We start from the raw sequence: 20,984 nt of genomic DNA on the forward strand, positions 1-20,984 counted from the left end.
CTTACCAACTGTGGTGCTCTGTTTTGGACTGGGAGGTATAAATTATAGAGTTGTTAGAAAATGGAGGAGTTTTAAAGTCCTGGGAAAAGGATACGGCATTAAGAGCAGGGAGCCTGGGAAGAGGCCCTGAACAGTTAGGGTCACGTAGGAGAAGAGGAGCCTTCACAGCAGAGAGAAACAGAAGGAGCAGGCCATCAGGTAAGAGCAGGACGAGGATACGGTGCCGCCATGAAAACTGAAGAGGAAACTGTCTCAGGAAGCAGGAGCGTGTGGGTGTGTCTGCTGTCTGTGTCCTGGATCTGACAGCGTGGAGGGTGTGGGCGACCTTGACAGAGCAGGTTCACAGGGAGGGATGAGTGTGTGAAGAGGGTCTGGACCATGCGGAGCAGAAGGAGGTTGCCGGGAACTCCTTCTGCAGTTCGACTCTGATGGACCGCACACAAGTGAGGTGGCTGGAAGGGACAGTGGAGGTCAGAGGGAGGGGGTTACACATGGCAGCCTGTTTGCTAATCAGAAGAATCCCATAGAGTTGGACTGAGTTTGCTGGAGAGAGAGGTGGTACCCCGGGAGCAGAGTCTCTGGCAAAGTGCTATGGGAGGCGGTATCTGTGATGAGGATCCCTTGTGCGACGGATGATGGAGAAAGGGCCAAGGAAGAGATGATAACACTGGAACAGAGGCATCTCGGTGCCCAAAGAGAGTGGTGAAGCTGGGACAGAGCTGGTGTATAACATGAGGATAGAGTTGGTGGTCTTGAATACAAGTGAGCTGGAAGGATAAGAAAGTGAGTGGTCAGGGAAGGGAGTGGTGGAATTCAGATTTCAGAGGCTGTATGGCTGCTCTTGGCAGTCAGAACCAGGAAAAGGGTGGCTGGGTTAGGTTGAGGAGTATGTTTAGGGGTCAAGGAGGTGTTTAGAGACAAAGAAACCAGGTTGCATGAGTCTCAGGTACTTGCTGAAGATGGCTAGGATGATGGCGGGACTCAGGGTGGCCAGGAGGGAGAAGAGTGGTTTTGAACATAGAAGGAAGTGGGCAAAGTATGAAGATGGGAAATCCAGCCACCATAAACGGGTCTTGGCAAGAGGAGGAAGAGGCCTGTCACTCACAGGATGAACCCCTCCCCCAGGACTGTACTGGCGCCATCTGATGCAAGGGAGTAATTGTGTGTCAGTTTTTAGAGCTTGGTGAGTTAACGTATATAAAGTACCCACCATGGTACCTGTGTGGATGCATTTGTGCTGTCATGTCCGACTCTGTGACTCCATGGACTGTAGCCCATCAGGCTCCTCTGTCCGTGGGATTTCCCAGGCAAGAATACTGGAATGGATTGCCATTTCCTTCTCCAGAGGATCTTCCCAAGCCAGGGATTGAACCCGAGTCTCCTGCATTGGCAGGCAGACTCTTTACCACTGTGCCGTCTGGGAAGCCCACCATAGTGCCTCATACGTGCTAAAAAAATGAAAAATACTAGTTTGTGCAACCACCGTGTACCCTAAAAACACATAGACCCATGCCTAGTCACAAAAGTAAAAGTCCCTGTGACTTTTATTATAAGCCTCATTATTATTTGCTTTAATAACATAACCATCCCTTACTGTACTTTCAGTTCAGTTCAGTTCAGTTGCTCCGTCATGTCCGACTCTTTGTGACCCCATGGACTGCAGCACACCAGACCTCCCTGTCCATCAGCAGCTCCCGGAGTTTACTCAAACTCATGTCCATTGAGTTGGTGATGCCATCCAACCATCTCATCCTCTGTCATCCCCTTCTCCTCCTGCCTTTAATCTTTCCCAGCATCAGGGTCCTTTCCAGTGACTCAGTTCTGCACATCAGGTGGCCAAAGTTTTGGAGTTTCAGCTTCAGCATCAGTCCTTCCAATGAATATTCAGGACTGATTTCCTTTAGGATCGCCTGGTTTGATCTCCCTGCAGTCCAAGGGACTCTCAAGAGTCTTCTCCAACAGGACAGTTCAAAAGCATCAATTCTTCGGCGCTCAGCTTTCTTTATAGTCACTCTCACGTCCATACATGACCACTGGAAAAACCATAGCTTTGACTAGACAGACCTTTGTTGGCAAAGTAATGTCTCTGCTTTTTAATATGCTGTCTAGGTTAGTCATAACTTTTCTTCCAAGGAGCAAGAGTCTTTTAATTTCATGGCTACTGTGCTTTACTTTTATTGAAGATGAGTCTGCAAAAATATGTTAGTACCAAAAAACGTCACTGACCTAGCAAACTAACAGGGAGGAGGAATGACAGGAAGGCACACTTCTGCTCGTGTTAACATTCCTTTAGAATTCTCTCGGCGGGTTGAAAAAGGAGTTCCTGAACAAATGAGAAACTTCGTCTAGATTTCAAATTTAGGAACAGTATCATTAGTCACTTTTTCATATATAATAACAAGATCAGTTAAATCCACTTAAAAATAAAAGATCTCCCTGCGTTATGAGCTTTTAAAAATGGGAGAGAGTGAAGCAGGTGCAGGCACCCTAGGCTTCCTTCTCCCTGACTGCTTCTCAGATCACCTCCTCAAAGCAGGCCTGGATCCAGATATGGAGGATTTAGGAGGGGCCCAGCTGTTGAATCTTACTGAGCTAGTCAGTTATGAGATTGTTATCAATAATGGTAAACTTGGTTATGATTACTTTTATTGATTATGTGAACCTCTTTGGGGTGAGATGAGAATCTTACTTTCATTATCATCATAGTGAAGCCAAGAGAAGCCTCCACATGATTAGATACACACATATACATATATGTATATATCTCCATATTGATATACATACAAATTAGATACATTATATAAATATTATACAATCCTGCAGTTCATACTCCCCTCCCCCCAAAAAAAACCAACATATGAAGAGTTCCTATATACCTCTGGGGATCGCTGTCTTAATCCCACAAATTGCAAATATGGTGACTCAGTCAGAAGAACACATAAATTTTAGGGTTTCCAGGATGCATTTGATTTTCAGTCTCAGAAAACCAGTCATCCAAGCCACGAGTCTGTTTGGTCCAGTCTGCTAATCCTGACAATCTGTCATCTGAGTGTTTGTGACTCCATTCATAATGATTATGAAAGCGTCCATGGTATATGAAAAGTCCTTATCCAGATGTCACTACCCTTAGAAAAAACAGTAATACAGAGAAGAGACTAGACATGGAGATTTTAAAAAGCATCCTGAATAGAAGGCAGGTGAATTCCAGGAGATTCCATCCACGTGCTTCCCTTGCAGACAGACACAATCAGCTGCTAGGAATAACCAGGGTATGTAAACATTGAGGAAATGCCCAGAGTCATGGTAGTAAACTCCTCCTCCACCCCTCTGATTCAGGCCTGCCGTGCCCCACACCCCCGTTAGACTGCACCGGTGCTGCGCTCGCCTGGCCCACCACCAGTCAGTTGTGCCAAGGAAAGGCCTTCCTTACTGGAAGCATCTGAAAGCGGCTGGCTCTCAGCAGCACTGGTGTCGGGCCAGACGGGGCTGTGTCACACTGCTTCCAGAGACTGACCCCAGGGCCCCTGCAAGCGAAACGCTGCCGAAACACATTTACAACTAGAAACATCAGATATTCCTCCAAAGACTTTACAGAAGTTGGCAGATGGAGAGCTGCTGTGGTGACAGCCCTGGCAGGAGCATAAAGTATGCTGTATGAGCTATAAAAGAAACTGTCGTGTGGTGTGACCATCACCACGGGGCAAACCTGTACACATACCACAGACGTCTGACAGCACAGGCTTTGCGTTTAGTGAGGCGCCGTGCTTGTCTTTGGAGAGAAGGCCCACGATATTATCCTGTCTTGAGTCCTTGGCACATGCTGGCCTCTCTGCTGTGAAAAGGCATCCTGGCCTTTTTCTTCCCAGCAGACACCTGTCCCAGCACCCCAGACATGGGCCCTCGCCTCTGCAGGGCTCTCTGTAGACAAGCCCTGGCTAGATCCTCTTGTCGCACTCCCCGTGCTGGGGGATTAGTGACCCCTTATTCTTTGTGGTTAGGCAGGTAGTCTGTCATGGCCCTGAGGTTTTGGTTTGCTATCCCTGTGATCTGTGATGGAGCCTGGAGCCAGATGCTAGTAAAGCCCCGATGGATGAAGGAAAAATTTCATCCCTCCAATAGCCACAATAGTAACTAACCAGGTGTTAAAACTGCACATGTTGGTCTAGACTTGGAAGGGTCACAAAGAGTTGCGTGTATTTACTATTTCAGTCAAGTATCAATAAATATCACTATTGAGTTAATCAAGAGGAAAGAACAGTGAAGCCTGGTGGGCTGCCGTCTATGGGGTCGCAGAGTTGGACCCGACTGAAGCGATTTAGCAGCAGCAGCAGCAGATGATGCTCAAATGCTCCTTAAACACTGCTATCACTGAAGTGTTAGGAATGCAACTATACTTTATAAGACATATCATATCATTAACTTTATTAAATATTTTAAACATTTCCTCAGTTTGCATATTTACATGATTGATAGAATTGTTACAGAAGAAACTGACCGTTTCTTTGAACAAGCTTTAGTTAACAGATAAAGGAAACTGAAGCACCAGTTTGAAGGGAAAGTGAATGACAAATGAACTTGAGACACTCATGTTCCAGTTTGACATTTAAAGGGATAAATGTCCTAAGCATCAAGCTGAGGCCTGTCTTACCTAATATAATTGATGATTCTACAAACCATTAATGGCGTTAGAAACTGGTAGCAAAGCACCAATAGATACAGTTTTGAAATTATTGTCTTGAATCTCATTAGGGAATTCTATAAAATACAAATTGTTCTATACACAGTTTAAGATGGCTGGGAAACTGCATTCAGGAGCAAGAAAGAGCATATCTCTCATCTTTTAAATTCATATTTACTTCTACTCACTATTTCTGAGGGAAAAATACAGAGAAAATGGATGCTTGGTAGTTAAGAGAATTGTTTATTTCAGAACAGATGACTTTGAAGAGTATGACTCCAAGTTCTTGAGTTACAGGTTCTTTTTTTTTTTTTCCCCCAATATATTATACTATATATATATGGTTTGGGCTTCATGGGGTCTCAATTGCTATACTCTTCATTGTGGTGGGTGGGCTTCTGTCTAGTTTAGGCTCGAGGGCCCAGTGGCGCCGCAGCATGTGGGGTCTTAGTTCCCCAACCAGGGATCGAACCTGTGTCCCCTGCACTGGAGGGCTGATTCCTAACCACTGGACCACCAGGGAAGCCCCTGGATTCCTGACTGTCTTAGATGAGTGTTACTAGCCTGGTGGCGAGATTCTCAGTTTGATAGCAACTCCTGCCTCAATTCCCCACCCCTGTATGTGGTTGAGTTACACAGATTTGTCACTAGTCCCGTTCTCAGGTTACTATTAGAACACTTGTCATCAAGCTAGAATACATGATTCTGAGCCTGCATGGTTTTGGTTTGGCCACATGTACTTATCTACCCTCCTGCCTTTCAGTGAACTACATACCAGTTACTTCTACCCAGAGCAGCACGACTCTCCAGTAAATGGAGCATGTTGGAAACTGGCTTGGCTTCTTGAAGCAATGTGATAATCAGCATGAATCCTACTCTTGATTCTTTGGGCACATTATTTTAACAAAATGAGTTTTGAGGATTCAGCTATTTTTAAAAGGGGGGAATTGTTCTTTTTATAGCTAACAGCTGTGCAGTATGGCTTTTTCTGTTAAATTAGCACAGGATTAAGTATATTGAGGATAATAGGGCTGGTTCGGGTCACTCAGCCCTAGAAAAGAGCCATGAAGTGAAAACAGGAACCCCTGGCAAGTTCCCACCCACTAGGTGTTGTTCAGGTATAGAGAATTGCTCTTATATTAGCAAGAACAAGCCTTGTGAACACTTGTGTAAATCGTTGTTTCTGTTTTCCTTAAATAGTACTGATCTTCTGCACATTGTCCTTTCGCATCTTTCTCCCTGAATAGATACAGAACAGGACAGATGCAAAGGTGGAATCCATGGTGCACAGTGTCAACTCAGCCATTACTGCAGCCTGGCCTTGCCAGTGTCTAACTTATCATCAGATATAAAATTTAAATTTAAATATAAAACCAACTTTGAAAGTAGGCTTTTATGTTCACTATTAAAAATAAATGCCCAATAGCTTCAAATGATTTCACACATCCATTTAAAATCAGGATTTTCAGCATCTAAGCCCCTTGGCAAAGGATGGAGCATCCCCCAACCAGCCCTTTAACCGGAAACTCATCCTATAGACTCTGCTGCACCTTAAAGAGAAGGTTACCTCTCAGTGGAAAAATCTCATGCTTGCATTAGTGCTGGGTGGATATATTGTGCCCATTTCCTCTAACATGCATAGCTTCTATAGGAAAAGAAATTTGAAGGCTCAGCGTGTGCAGTAAAAGTTAACATGATTGTTTTTCAACTGTTACTTTTTATATGTTTTCATAACTTGGATGTGCTAACCGATCTGGCTTGTAATCTCTGTTGAGTGACACGATGATGGCAGTGAGAGCTTATTCTCAACACTAGCGAGGGACTAAGCGGATTTGTTGATCTAATATAGATTGCTGTGTCTTGGATTTGTTCAGATTTATATGGACAGCTTCTGGGGATAAAAAAAAAAAGGACAGTGAGGCAGCATGGTGGGTCTCCAAGCACACAGAGGAGACCCAGCACTTTACAGTATCTCTGCAGCAATAAGGAAAAAGTAAAGATGAGTGGCGGAGAAGTACAGTCCAGGGGTTTTAATAAATATCTTCACGCTTGGCCTCTGGAGCTAACAGTTCTCAACAGCATGTTTAAAAAGAGGGTAGCAATTTCATGATTGCCTGAAATAAAGTTTGGCACCAAGTGTTTTTAAATATGCAGCCTAATAAAAATACTGAGGTAAATGATTGTGTTTGTTCCTTGAAAATTAGGGCATGTGGTGCTTAAGCATCGAAGTCATTCATACATACTTTAAGGTAAAACTGTTTCTGATAAATGCCAAACCTCCTGATTTGGCAGAAAGCCTGTGTGACTCCAAATTGAGGGCAGTAATAAGTTCTTTGAGGTGCAGCGTACGCTCAGGTCCTCTGAGGGGGAGCCTGCCTTTGTGATTAGGTCAGCCTGAAAAGCATTTGGCTCTTGTTGACCTTACTGTTCATTTTCCTTCCTTCTCCCGAGGTGTCTGAGCGTTTGAGTCAACCAGGAGTGGCTATCGGTTTGGCTTGGACTCCCTTAGGTGGGGAAATCATGTTCGTGGAGGCAAGTCGGATGGATGGCGAAGGCCAATTAACTCTGACCGGCCAACTGGGGAATGTCATGAAGGAGTCTGCCCACCTCGCTATCAGCTGGCTCCGCAGCAATGCCAAGAAATACCATCTGACCAATGGTGAGTGGCCCGCCCCAGGGTGGGGGCAGGGGTGGGGGGCGTGCTCAAAGCTGTGGGTAAAGAAGAGCCTTGGGATCATGACCCAGGAGGTATCCCCCAGTTCTGAAACAGAGATAAAGGAGAGCTTTAAGTGACCACTTACACCTTAAAGCACAGACCTTTGCTTTTGAACTGCAGTGGAAGTTCTAGTTCCCAGCTGAGGACTGTTTGAGCTGGAAACTGATTCCAAGAGTTTGTTTTGATTTTCCTTCTACTTGGAATAGAATGAAGCTGTTCTTCCACACCCCCACTTATACTGCCCACTAATATTTTGAAGGATGTATTTACCCCAAACATTCATTTTTATCTCTTTGATTTTCTTTTTTCAGAGAAAGAGAAAACCGGTTTAATTTTTCTACATCAAAATCTTTTTTCCCTTTCTTAAAGCTTCTGGAAGTTTTGATCTTCTTGAGAACACAGACATCCATCTGCACTTCCCAGCTGGAGCTGTCACAAAAGATGGACCATCTGCTGGAGTCACCATAGCAACCTGTCTCGCCTCACTTTTCAGTGGGCGGCTGGTGCGTTCAGATGTAGCCATGACTGGTGAAATCACACTGCGAGGTCTTGTTCTTCCAGTAAGTATGAAAAAGCCTGTTTATATGGTTTTTAAATTTTTTAACTTAAAATTTTTATTAATAGTATTTTAAAATCTAAATTAATAGTGGTTTGCCATCTTCCTATGAATGGCTTAGTTTTAAATACATATTTTTTATATCTGCAGTTCAGATTTTAACATTTTGATCAAATAAAGGAAAAACTGACGATTTTCCCCATGTTTTCCCTTCCACTAAAAAAGAAAACTTGCTGACAGGAAAAAATACCAGTCTGGTTACCAGAAATATTAGCTGTTTAGACGAAGATTTGAGGCTTTGTTCTAGTTAATGAATTGTTAAATACATAGTGTATGTGTGAAGTAGGATGGTGCCTGCGTGTTTTATTTTGGCTGCGCGCGTCTCCACTGCAGCGCCTGGGCTGCCCTTGTTGTGGAGTGTGGGGAGTGCGTGGGCTTCACAGTTGTGGCGGCAAGCTTAGTCACCTCACGTGGCGTGTGGGATCTCAGGTCCCTGACCAGGGATCAAACCTGTGTCCCCTGCGTTGGAAGGCTGATTCTTAACCACTAGACCACCAGGGCAGTCCTGAACGGTAGCTGTTCTTAAACTTTAAGCCCAGTTCTCACCTTTTGAAATTCCTGTGAGCCCTCCTATCCTCCTATAGATAACTTAGATTACTGTAATTGATAGATTGATAGAAAACTTTATAGAAAAGAAGTAGTACAAGATGGAAGTTTGTAGTAGAGACTAACCATTCTTAATTGCTAAATGTTGAAAAAGTTCTGTACATACCAGGCTTTGGGGCTCCAGCCTATATGGTAACTACTTATAAAAACACTGAAAAACGCATAAACCTTGAGAGATCATTTAGAGGTTTAAGTCATTAGGTAGCAGTACCAGTCTACATTAAAGTTTTGGCAGGTTTGATAGCAAACTGAGAAAAAAAGAAATGTTCTTTATTCTGAGAACACCTCTGCTTTAATGAAGTAATGGTGGAAGTAGGTCATAGAATCACCAATTAAGATCACTAAAAATGCTCTCAGTTCTCTGGGTTTTTAAACTTAATTCAACCAGGAAGTCATATCCTAAACTGTATTTATGTTCTATACTCAAAAGGAATGTTGATCTCTTTTCTTCACATTGCCCCAAAACTATTGCATTTCTAGTGACTTGGTGGTTAACACTAGCTGTACTACTAAAAGGAAATGAGCAAGTGCTTTACTAACCATAAACTCTTTCGTTTCCTAGTTCAAAACGGTAAGCTAAGTGAAGGAATAAATTTTAATGGTCAAAAATGAGTGGGGAGCCATCAATCAGTGGGGAACTTCTTCTAGAAGTTGAGTCAACTTCTAGAAGATAGAAGTATCCCAACTGATGTAACAGGATTGGAGGTAGAGACATTCTTCCCAGCAGGAACCTGGTGAAAAGCACTGGCTCAGAGCCAGAAGGTTCAGACCAGAACAGGAAAAGGATGGGAAACAAAAACCAGGGCATTCATTGAGATCTCCACAGAACAAGCAGCTCTCTGCTAGGTCCCCTGACTCAGAGCACATCGCACCAGGTAAAGGCTTTCCCACCCCGGGGGAGGACAGCCACAGCAGCTCTGAGGAAGTCTTCAGTTTTAAATTATTACATGAGACGTGGAGAAAAGCAGCAGCACTTAAGAAAAAGACCTGCCAAGCCTAGAGAAAACATAATTCAAGAACAGAGGCTAAGACAAAGCTCTTGAATTTAAAAGGATGGTTTTAGGAATTGCTCAAAGAAGCATTCAGAAAAAAATAGAAAAAAACAATCTGACAGACCCAGCATCTAACTAGACTGAGAAAATGGAGTAGAACAAATGGTCAAGGAAATAACAGGGCATTTCCTAGAATTGAAGGCTGTGTTCACTTTGAAAGGACCAACTCAGAAAAAGGGTTGCATCTTCATGACTTTCCAGTCACCAAGGACAAAGCTTACTCACTGATGACACTAGATATACAGCACCTTTAAGACCCTGAGAGAAAATGATTTTAATCAAGTCTTGTATACACAGCCTTACTGTCAGTTACGTGTGAACGCAGAATAGACATTGCCATACGTTCAGGGACTCAGTTCATCTCACACTCTCTCTGACGAAGGAACCTTGAAAGTGTAGTTCAGCAGCATAAAGAAAAAGCCTGGAAGGAGAGTGACAGGTAGGATGGCAGAAGTGCAGCAGGTGGGGATGGCGTCCAAGGGCTGTCTCCAGGGGTTACCTATATGTGGTGCCTATTGCTGCAGACACACCACCCCAAAACAACAGTTACTCTTAGTTTCTGGGGGGCAGAATTCAGGAGAGGCTTAGTAGGGCTCTTCTGGCCCAGGGACTCTCACTGTGTGGTCACTATACTAGCCCGGTGTGTCATCCGAAAGTTGACTGGAGCGGGGGGATCTGCTTCTGTCGTGGTTCACTCATGACTGCAGATTGGCCCTGGTCGGCAGGAGGCCCCGGGTCCTCACTTTAGAGCCTCTGCCTAGACAGCTGGGGTGACCTCAGACACCTGAGCTACCTATAAACAAGGTTCTGATGTGAGTACAGAAAGGAATAGAAATAGAAAAGGGAATCATGGACAGAAGAGGGGCTCATACCTGTCAAAAATTAAGAATTTTCAAAAAAAAAGTTTAGAATTTTCCATTAATAGGATTTAGTATGGTGCTAATTGAAATGTAGACAATATACTATTAACCTTTTTAGTGGCTTTCTCAGCTCAAGCTCTAAGGAAATGGAAGGTGATTTGGATGTTTTAAAATAGCAATGAAAGAAAGATGGGTCGGGGTTTATCTCAAGGCCTGAGGATGATCATAAATGAGCCTTACTAGCATTCTTCTCTCTTTACAGGTGGGTGGAATTAAAGACAAGGCGCTGGCAGCGCACAGAGCGGGATTGAAGCGCGTCATTATCCCCCAGAGGAATGAGAAAGACCTTGAAGAAATCCCAGCCAACGTCCGGCAGGATTTAAGTTTCATCACAGCAAGCTGCCTGGATGAAGTTCTTAATGCAGCTTTTGACGGTGGCTTTACTGTCAAGGCCAGACCTGGTCTCCTCAATAGCAAATTGTAGCCCAGATCGCAACAGAATTTTAAGTTACAAAGTGCCAAAAGGTACTGACATGATTTTATTCACACCAATAGGGGTAAAGCAGAATGTCCCTGATTTGTGAATGTAATCACAGCAGTAACAAGCCTCACTCAAGTGGTGGCTAGTGTTTATTACAGAAATGTTAATTTAATAAATTGATTAAATTGGACTTGAACTCTTGTCTTGCATGGGCTCATTACTGTCCCTGGCAAGTTACGGAACAGTGGTTTTCTTGCGGTTCCAAACAGAAGCCTCTGTATTACCTGAGAACTTGTTAGAAATGTGAACTCTCAAAACCCATCAGCAGACCTTCTGAATCAAACTCGGGGGATAGGAGCCAATCTGTACTAAGCCAGCAGGTGATTCTGGCGTATAGTCAAGGTCAGGAACCACTGGGATAGACCATTACCTTAGCAGATGCACCTATGGACTTTAGTGAACCCTCAAGCAATCAGAAGGGGAACTGAGCAAAGGTGAGACTGTAGCCAGCTGTTGGTCTTTGTGGAGCGTATTCAAGTGAAGCAAGCTCTGACGAGGTCTGCACATCCCAATATAGGCCCCTTCCTTGCTGAGGGGAGTAACAGAGTGGCCTGTGTTGGCTCACATGACAAACACACCACCCCTGAATGTCTGTGATCTTAGGAAAAAGATCCAGAAGGAGGCAGCCGTCCATCCGGGGATGGTCGCTATGCTTGGTGTCCTGACTCCTGCCACCTCCCCTTCTGTTCCTTGTTTGCCCGTGCCAGTGCCCAGTCCTGGCAGACTTGTCTTCTCCTGTGACTCAGTCCAGGATATGGGTCTTTTGAGATACCGGTCTTGGACTGAGTCATGGGAGAAGACAAGTCACTGGAGGAAGCCTACCAGCAGTGGGCACTGGCACGGGCAAACAAGGAAAACAAGGGGAGGTGGCAGGAGTCACGAAAAGACAGGCAGGAGATACTGGAAAAGGCCCTGATGCTGGGAAAGGCTGAAGGCGGGAGGAGAAGGGGACCACGGAGGATGAGACGGTTGGATGGCATCACTGACTGGATGGACAGGAGTTAGAGCAAGGTCCTGGATTTGGTGATGGGCAGGGAAGCCTGGCATGCTGCAGTCCATGGGGTCTCAAAGAGTTGGACGAGACTGAGCGACTGAACTGAACTGAGGATATGGGTAACTTCTATGTACTAGTATTTGAACTTTCTGTATCTTAGTTTTCCTTACCTTTAAAATGCAAATAATTGTACTCATCAGTCTTACTGTAAAGATAGTTACAATGCAACATAAGATAATGTTGAGCAATTTCTAACCATCATTCTAGCCAGTAATGGATTTTAGAATCTTATTATTACAAAATATAACAACAGACTTGTAAAGATACTTTGAAATAACTTGGATAAGAATGTGTTAGTTGCTCAGTCGTGTCCAACTCTTTGCAACTCCATGGACTGTAGCCCACCAGGTTCCTCTGTCCATGGGATTCTCCAGGCAAGAATACTGGAGTGAGTTGCCATTCCCTTCTCCAGGGGATCGTCCTGACTCAGGAATCGAACTCCTTTCTCCTGCATTGCAGGCAGATTCTTTACCATCTGAGCCACTAGGGAAGCCCTAGATAAGAATAAGGTGTACAAATTACCCAAATACTGTGCTCAGACCTGGTAATAAAAATCTGAAGGTGTTCTGAGAAGACAAGTCCAGATCTGGGACTATGGCCAGGGGTAGCAGATACCAGGAATTCTGAAAACATTTCACTGACTATCTTGTCACTACTATGAATGTATTATTTCTGCTCAGTCATCTTACAAGGCAGGAAAAGAAACTATGTTAATTTGTTTTCGGCAACCAAAGGGAGTTAATCCATACCCACGTTGCTCTGCCTGGTCCACCCAGCAGTGCCACACAGCACACTTCACAGAGTGGGAGTTCTCTGTATTCTTCCTCACAGGTTCTGAGCATGCGCCTTTGTGCTGGTCCTGTAACAGCAGCAGGGCCTCTGCCATGCCCTCTGACTTTGAGCATGCCTTTCCTTACTCAAGGAGCTGACCAAGAAAATCTGTACGTGTATGAAACGATCAGTATGACCTTCCATTTCTCTTGCATCGTTTTCGGTTTGTTGTGTTAAATCTAAGCTTTTACTGTTTAAAAATTAATGGCAAAATTATTTACCATTTTAACTTAAAAGTGTATATGGGGTTATTAATTACACTACTGTACAATCATCACCACTGTTATCCAAAACTTTTTCATCATCTTAAACTGAAACTCTGTGTCCATTAAAAAAGTAACTTCACATCCCTTCATTCCTCAGGCCCTGGTAACCACTATTTTGTCTCTGAATTTGCCTATTCTAAGTACCTAATGTATGGCATCTGGTCCCATCACTTCATGGCAAATAGATGGGGAAACAGTGGAAACAGTGTCAGACTTTATTTTTGGGGGCTCCAAAATCACTGCAGATGGTGACTGCAGCCATGAAACTAAAAGATGCTTACTCCTTGGAAGAAAAGTTATGACCAACCTAGATAGCATATGGAAAAGCAGAGACATTACTTTGCCAACAAAGGTCCGTCTAGTCAAGGCCATGGTTTTTCCAGTGGTCATGTATGGATGTGAGAGTTAGACTGTGAAGAAAACTGAGCGCTGAAGAATTGATGCTTTTGAAGTGTGGTGTTGGAGAAGACTCTTGAGAGTCCCTTGGGCTGCAAGGAGATCCAACCAGTCCATCCTAAAAGAGATCAGTCCTGGGTGTTCTTTGGCAGGAATGATGCTAAAGCTGAAACTCCCATACTTTGGCCACCTCATGAGAAGAGTTGACTCATTGGAAAAGATTCTGATGCTGGGAGGGATTGGGGGCAGGAGGAGAAGGGGACCACAGAGGATAAGATGGCTGGATGGCATCACAGACTCGATGGACCTGAGTTTGAGTGAACTCCGGGAGTTGGTGATGGACAGGGAGGCCTGGTGTGCTGCGATTCATGGGGTCGCAAAGAGTCGGACACGACTGAGCGACTGAACTGAACTGAACTGAACTGAATGTAAGTGGAATCATATAATAAATATCTACTCTTTTGTGTCTGACGTATTTCACTTAGCATGTTATCAGTGTTTATCCATGCTGTAGCATGTATCAGAATTTCATATCTTTAAGACTGAATAATATTCCATTGTTGGACATGCCACATTTTATCCATTCATCTTTTTTCTGCCTCTAGGCTGTTGTGCTATGAACGGGTGTACACAGCACTTCTCTGTTTTACGTTCTTTTGGAAAGATGTTTGAGGAACCCAACCCATGTTTCCCACCACAGCTGCATCATTTGACATCCCCACCAGCAACACACAAAGATTCTTATTTCTCTATATCTTGCCAGCACTTTTTTCATTATTTTGTCAGAATTATTTTTGGTTGCACTGGGTCTTCTTCGCTGTGCTCAGGCTTCGTCCAGTTGCAGTGTGCTGGCTTCTCACTGCAGTGGCTTCTCTTGTGAAGCACAGGCTCTAAGTGCACAGGCTTCAGTAGTTACGGCACAGGCTTAGCTGCTCCACAGCATGTGGAATCTTCTCGGACCAGGGATCGAACCCTGCATTGGCAGGCAGATTCTTACCTGTTGTACCACCAGGGAAGTCCTATTTTCATTATTGGTAATGACCATCCTGAGGATATGAAGAAGCATCTCATGGTTTTCATTTACATTTCCCTAGTGACCAACATTTCTTTCTTTCTAGTGATATTTGTGCTTCCCATAGATCCCTTATGTCAGCTGGGTTTTTGAGAACTGCTAACTTAAATTCCAGTTCAGCAGGCCTATAGGCAAGGGCTTGTTAATCAAGGTACTTATCCAGCGCTCTCATGCTTTTTATGCATAGGCTTTTAAAATTTTCGAGTATGAAAACTATATAAAACTTTTAAGTGCCTTGGAAACCAAGAAATTTTATACTGCTTGAGGCACACATGCTTTTTACTTTGCGCCTTCTTTGACTGCAAACCATGTCAGACATCTTTAGTGGTTTTAATCACCTATATGCAAATACAGTGGAAGATGCCATCACAGTAAGTGATCCTTTTTAACATTTACACATCATTGGAAGACCCTGATGCTGGGAAAGATTGAAGGCAGAAGGAGAAGAAGGCGACAGGATCAGATGGTTAGATGGCATCACAGATTCAATGGACATGAACTTGGGCAAAAAAAAAAAAAAAAAAAGATGGTGAGCCTGGTGAGCTTCAGTCCACAGTCATGAAGAGTTGGACATGAGCTGGCAACTGAACAACACACATCTTGGACCACAGTTAAGGTCTTCTGATTATGTGAGTAGTATTTAAAGGATATTAAACATATCTGAATTTCTCTAAATCAGATCAGATCAGATCAGTCGCTCAGTCATGTCCGACTCTGTGACCCCATGAATTGCAGCACACCAGGCCTCCCTGTCCATCACCAACTCCCAGAGTTCACTCAGACTCACGTCCACCGAGTCGGTGATGCCATCCAGCCATCTCATCCTCTGTCGTCCCCTTCTCCTGCCCCCAATCCCTCCCAGCATCAGAGTCCTTTTCAATGAGTCAACTCTTCGCACGAGGTCGCCAAAGTACTGGAGTTAACATATCTGAATTTCTCTAAATAAGGGGAGGTAAAAAAATTAAGGTTTCTTTCCTTTTCTTCCCTTGACATTAGTCAAGATTTGCTTTCTAAGCTGTAGTACATATTCGTAATGGAGTATTAGCCATTAAAAAGAATACATTTGAATCAGTTCTAATGAGGTGGATGAAACTGGAGCCTATTATACAGAGTGAAGTAAGCCAGAAAGAAAACCACCAATACAGTATAATAAAGCATATATATGGAATTTAGAAAGATGGTAACGATAACCCTGTATGCGAGACAGCAAAAGAGACACAGATGTATAGAACATCTTTTGGACTCTGTGGGAGAGGGTGAGGGTGGGATGATTTGGGAGAATGGCATTGACACATGTATAACATCATATATGAAACGAATTGCCAGTCCAGGTTCGATGCATGAGACAGGATGCTCGGGGCTGGTGCACTGGCGTGACCCAGACGGATGGTATGGGGAGGGAGGTGGGAGCGGGGTTCAGGATGGGGAACACATGTACACCCGTGGTGGATTCATGTCAATGTATGGCAAAACGAATACAATATTGTAATTAGCCACAAATTATATATTAAAAAAAGATTTGCTTTCTAGTCAAAGTACAGACCATCTTCACAAGAATGGAGCTGTAAATTCATTTCCATTTCCAGTGCCATCTGAGTTGTGGAGGCTGCTTGAAATGCAGAGGTTTTCTGCTTCCTGTCATCTCAACACAGTGACCTAGTGACGACTACCATCAGGAGCTCCCTGGACTAGGTGACTGGCGCACATTTAAACCTTATCAAAGTCTACCATGTTGTGAGGTAACCGACTGCGGAGGGTAGAGTAGGCTATTTTTTTTTCACTGACCACTGAAATGAGAAAAACCTTCCTATAATTAAGGGACTTGACACTAAGCCACAAAGAATGTTAATTTTGCCAATTCTCCTTCCAAATCTGTATCTGGGACTATTAGATGTAAAAAAAAAAAAAAAAAAATCAAGAATTTTTAAATTAAGTGAACTTGTTCAAGCTCATGTTATTTTGGCAAAAATGAGTTGTATTTTAGTGCCCATCTTCATGAAAATTTTATCCAGCCACTTAAAATGTCAAGACTACAAAGTTTTATAGTCATGATCCAATTTGATGATTTATGATCCAATCCTATGCTTTTTTGCTTTAATAACACTTAGTTGATACAGCAATGACAACTAGACTGTTACTAAAAAATAAATTTTACGGCACCAAAACAAGGAGTATTAAATGGATCTGAAGGGACACAAACAGGCAAATGCATTGAAGGACTACTGAAATGTTATAAAACAGCTGTATCAAAAGTTTCTTTTTTAATCTAGGAAAACTTTATTTGATACGAAAATTCACTTATCTGGAACACACTAGGTATGGTTTGCACTATCAATGAGCTAAAGAATGTGTTTAACATTCTTGGACATAATAAAAAATCATAATTTTTAAATTAAACTCAATTCTAACATAGTACATTTCTAGGCAATAGGAACTAAAACCCTTTTTTAGGATAAACCCTAATCTTAACATGACAGTACAAACTTATCAAAAGGTGCCTTTATTATAAAACCAAGTATTCTTTCATAACCATTGTTTCTTCTTTTCAAAATTTAGAAAAGCCTAAGAAGTAATTTTCAAAGAAAATTCCTAAGTCTGTACCAGGTTAAGGAAAATGTCTATTTTAGCAGACAGTGAGGCTATGATGGCAGACATAAGGATGAGCACTTTACAGCACACTTAACCATCCTCATTTTCTTAGGAGGCTGACATCATTACACCTTTTATTACACCTAGAGATGGAACTAGGAGCAAAGTTACAGCAGTTGGTAGGGAGGAGGTCAGGATTGAAGCCCAGGCAGTTAGAACCTAGAGCCCACAGTTTACATTTTGGTGGGTGAATTTGGAGGAGGGTGCTGTTCTTAGATAAAACTGACTTTCTTTTGGTAAACAACTCAAAACTAGCTTAAAATTGTAAGCAGTGAGCCACCAAATTATCCTTTATGTTTAGAACATGCACACTGGCAGGTGGGGAGAGAATGACGAAGGTTCCAGCAGTGCATTCAGCGTGTCCATTTGGGGCACATCCTGTTCCTTTCTTGTGTAACCTACGCCCATGACTACAGTACTAGTTGGTAAGTCACACATTCTCTCACCCTGTGTGTTCTGACCTTACTCTAGATCTAATGCACCGCTCACGGGCTGGCCCCCAGAATGTTTAAGTTTTGATTCAGTGTTTTTTCAGTTGGGTTACTTACCAATTCTTCTACTCAAGAATCTGAATGAAATAAAATTCCACCATTAGTAGAATCATTTGCAGATGTTCCTGGATATAAAGAGCTCCTGAGCTGCAGGGAAGGTGGACACAACTAAGATTTCTGGCGAGCCAAAACATTTATAGCCATTAGCTTAAGTTTAAAGTTTGTAGTATTGTGGGCCTAGGCATACATATGATGAAAAGAAAAAAAATCAGAGCAGAAGAAAAAATTCCCCAACAATCATTAACATATTAAACTAGTCCGTGATTCAACAGGATAGATTCATATTTAAGAATATTTAAGAATATAAAATAAAGAATATCACCTCCCCTTAACTCTACTGGGCTTCCCTGGTGGCTCAGCTGGTAAAGAATCCACATGCAACACAGGAGACCTGGGTTCAATCCCTGGGTTGGGAAGATCCCCTGGAGAAAGGAAAGGCCACTCACTCCAGTATTCTGGCCTAGAGAATTCCATGGACTATACACAGTCCATGGGGTCACAAAGAGTAGGACACAACTGAGTGACTTTCACTTCACTTCAATCTATATAGTACCCTGAAAGAAAACATCAAATTCCGGAAGTAGGGGCATCAATAAAAGTAGGATATTGATTACAACATAGATGATTTAAGAACCAGAGTTAGACCTCATAAATCAAATCTCAAGTGAACCAAGAACTAGAGCTCTAGAGCTCATTATCCCTACAGGCCAAGAATATAAAGACTACTAAGAAGAAATACAGTTAACAAATATCAAAATGTCAACCTTATTACCAGCAGACACGCAATTTATCTTAGGCATAAATTGGCAAAACATGAGGTTATAAAAAGTCCATTCTGAAGATCAGCCCTGGGATTTCTTTGGAAGGAATGATGCTAAAGCTGAAACTCCAGTACTTTGGCCACCTCATGCGAAGAGTTGACTCATTGGAAAAGTCTCTGATGCTGGGAGGGATTGGGGGCAGGAGGAGAAGGGGACGACAGAGGATGAGATGGCTGGATGGCATCACTGACTCAATGGACATGAGTCTGAGTGAACTCCAGAAGCTGGTGATGGACAGGGAGGCCTGGCGTGCTGCGATTTAGGGGGTCGCAAAGAGTCGGACACGACTGAGCAACTGAACTGAACTGAACTGAGGTTATAATGAAACACAAAACCCTTCATTTTACTACCATAAGTTTCCACTGAAACTTCTCCCGAAAGCAATGAAAACAGTATCATGACCTTAAAAAACTGTAAAAAAAAGAACCCCAAAGAATATAACCCGGAAAATATATTAGAAATTTTCACAGGCTATTTAGAATTAGCCAGAAAAATTACCTGGGCAAACTGGACAAAGCAAATATCCAATGCTGGGGACCTGGCTAAAATTATAGTCAATTTTCAGAAAAGTTACCCCAAATTAGGTATTTCCAAGATTACTAAAGTGAGGACATGCTTAGATGATCATGTGATGTGTGTGAGGGTGAGAGAGTTACATAATTACATGATCCCAAATTATATGATTTCAAAATAAATGTGTGTAAACATATGTAAATACACAAAGAATTAGGAAAATGAAAATGTCTGTAATCATCTCTGAATGGATAAAACTACAGATTCTTGTGTGTACCAAAGTCTATATATTAAACATATACTGCTTTTACAATAAAAACATTTTAAAATATTTAAAATGTAAAATGATACACTGCCACAAAAATATATTAAATGAGAAGAAAAAGTCATTTTTCTAGTATTCATGCCAAGAGGAATCAACCTAGATGGGTATCTACTACTGTGGGAAGGAATCCCTTAGAAGAAATGGAGTAGCCATCATGGTCAACAAGACAGTCTGAAATGCAGTACTTGGATGCAATCTCAAAAATGACAGAATTATCTCTGTTTCGAAGGCAAACCATTCAATATTACAGTAATCCAAGTCTATGCCCCAACCAGTAACACTGAAGAAGCTGAAGTTGAATGGTTCTACAAAGACCTACAAAACCTTTTAGAACTAACACCCAAAAAAGATGTCCTTTTCATTATAGGGGAATGGAATGCAAAAGTAGGAAATCAAGAAACACCTGGAGTAACAGGCAAACTTGGCCTTGGAGTACAGAATGAAGCAGGGCAAAGGCTAATAGAGTTTTGCAAAGAAAACACACTGGTCATAGCAAACACCCTCTTCCACCAACACAAGAGAAGACTCTACACATGGACATCACCAGATCAGTTCAGTTCAGTCACTCAGTGGTGTCCGACTCTTTGCAACCCCATGAATCACAGCACACCAGGCCTCCCTGTCCATCACCAACTCCCGGAGTTCACTCAAACTCACGTTCATTGAGTAGGTGATGCCATCCAGCCATCTCATCCTCTATCGTCCCCTTCTCCTCCTGCCCCCAACCCCTCCCAGCATCAGAGTCTTTTCCAATGAGTCAACTCTTCGCAAAAGGTGGCCAAAGTACTGGAGTTAGCTTTAGCATCATTCCTTCCAAAGAAATCCCAGGGCTGATCTCCTTCACAGTGGACTGGTTGGATCTCCTTGCAGTCCAAGGGACTCTCAAGAGTCTTCTCCAGATGGTCAACACCAAAATCAGATTGATTATATTCTTGGCAGCCAAAGATGGAGAAGATCTATACAGTCAGCAAAAACAAGACCGGGAGCTAGCTGACTGTGGCTCAGATCACAAACTCCTTATTGCCAAATTCAGACTTAAATTGAAGAAAGTAGGGAAAACCACTAAACCATTCAGGTATGACCTAAATCAAATCCTTTATGATTATACAGTGGAAATAAGAAATAGATTTAAGGGACTAGATCTGATAGAGTGCCTGATGAACTATGGACAGAGGTTCGTGACATTGTACAGGAGACAAGGATCAAGAGCATCCCCGTGGAAAAGAAACGTAAAAAGCAAAATGGCTGTCTGAGGAGGCCTTACAAATAGCTGTGAAAAAAGAGAAGCGAAAAGCAAAGAAGAAAAGATATAAGCATCTGAATGCAGAGTTCCAAAGAATAGCAAGGAGAGATATGAAAGCCTTCCTCAGCGATCAATGCAAAGAAATAGAGGAAAACAACAGAATGGGAAAGACTAGAGATCTCTTCAAGAAAATT

The 20,984-nt window shown here is 42.7% G+C and overlaps 1 protein-coding gene across 2 annotated transcripts in view; it reads left to right on the plus strand.

The window, feature by feature from the left end:
* Positions 1–11,205, plus strand: part of LONP2 (lon peptidase 2, peroxisomal) — an 84,609-nt gene extending 73,404 nt beyond the window's left edge. For both annotated transcript variants that reach the window (XM_086349470.1, XM_086349471.1), the window contains 3 exons: positions 7,130–7,337; positions 7,764–7,954; positions 10,791–11,205. In XM_086349470.1, the coding sequence (XP_086205596.1) occupies positions 7,130–7,337; positions 7,764–7,954; positions 10,791–11,012 (621 nt within the window). In that variant the 3' untranslated portion in view covers positions 11,013–11,205. The remainder of the gene's footprint in view (positions 1–7,129; positions 7,338–7,763; positions 7,955–10,790) is intronic.
* Positions 11,206–20,984: the final 9,779 nt, after the last annotated feature.

The sequence above is a fragment of the Bos grunniens genome, chromosome 18, assembly GCF_055505025.1.
Source record: "Bos grunniens cultivar Pamir isolate PY7600 chromosome 18, Bosgru_T2T1.0, whole genome shotgun sequence".
NCBI classification, from domain to species: Eukaryota; Metazoa; Chordata; class Mammalia; order Artiodactyla; family Bovidae; genus Bos; species Bos grunniens.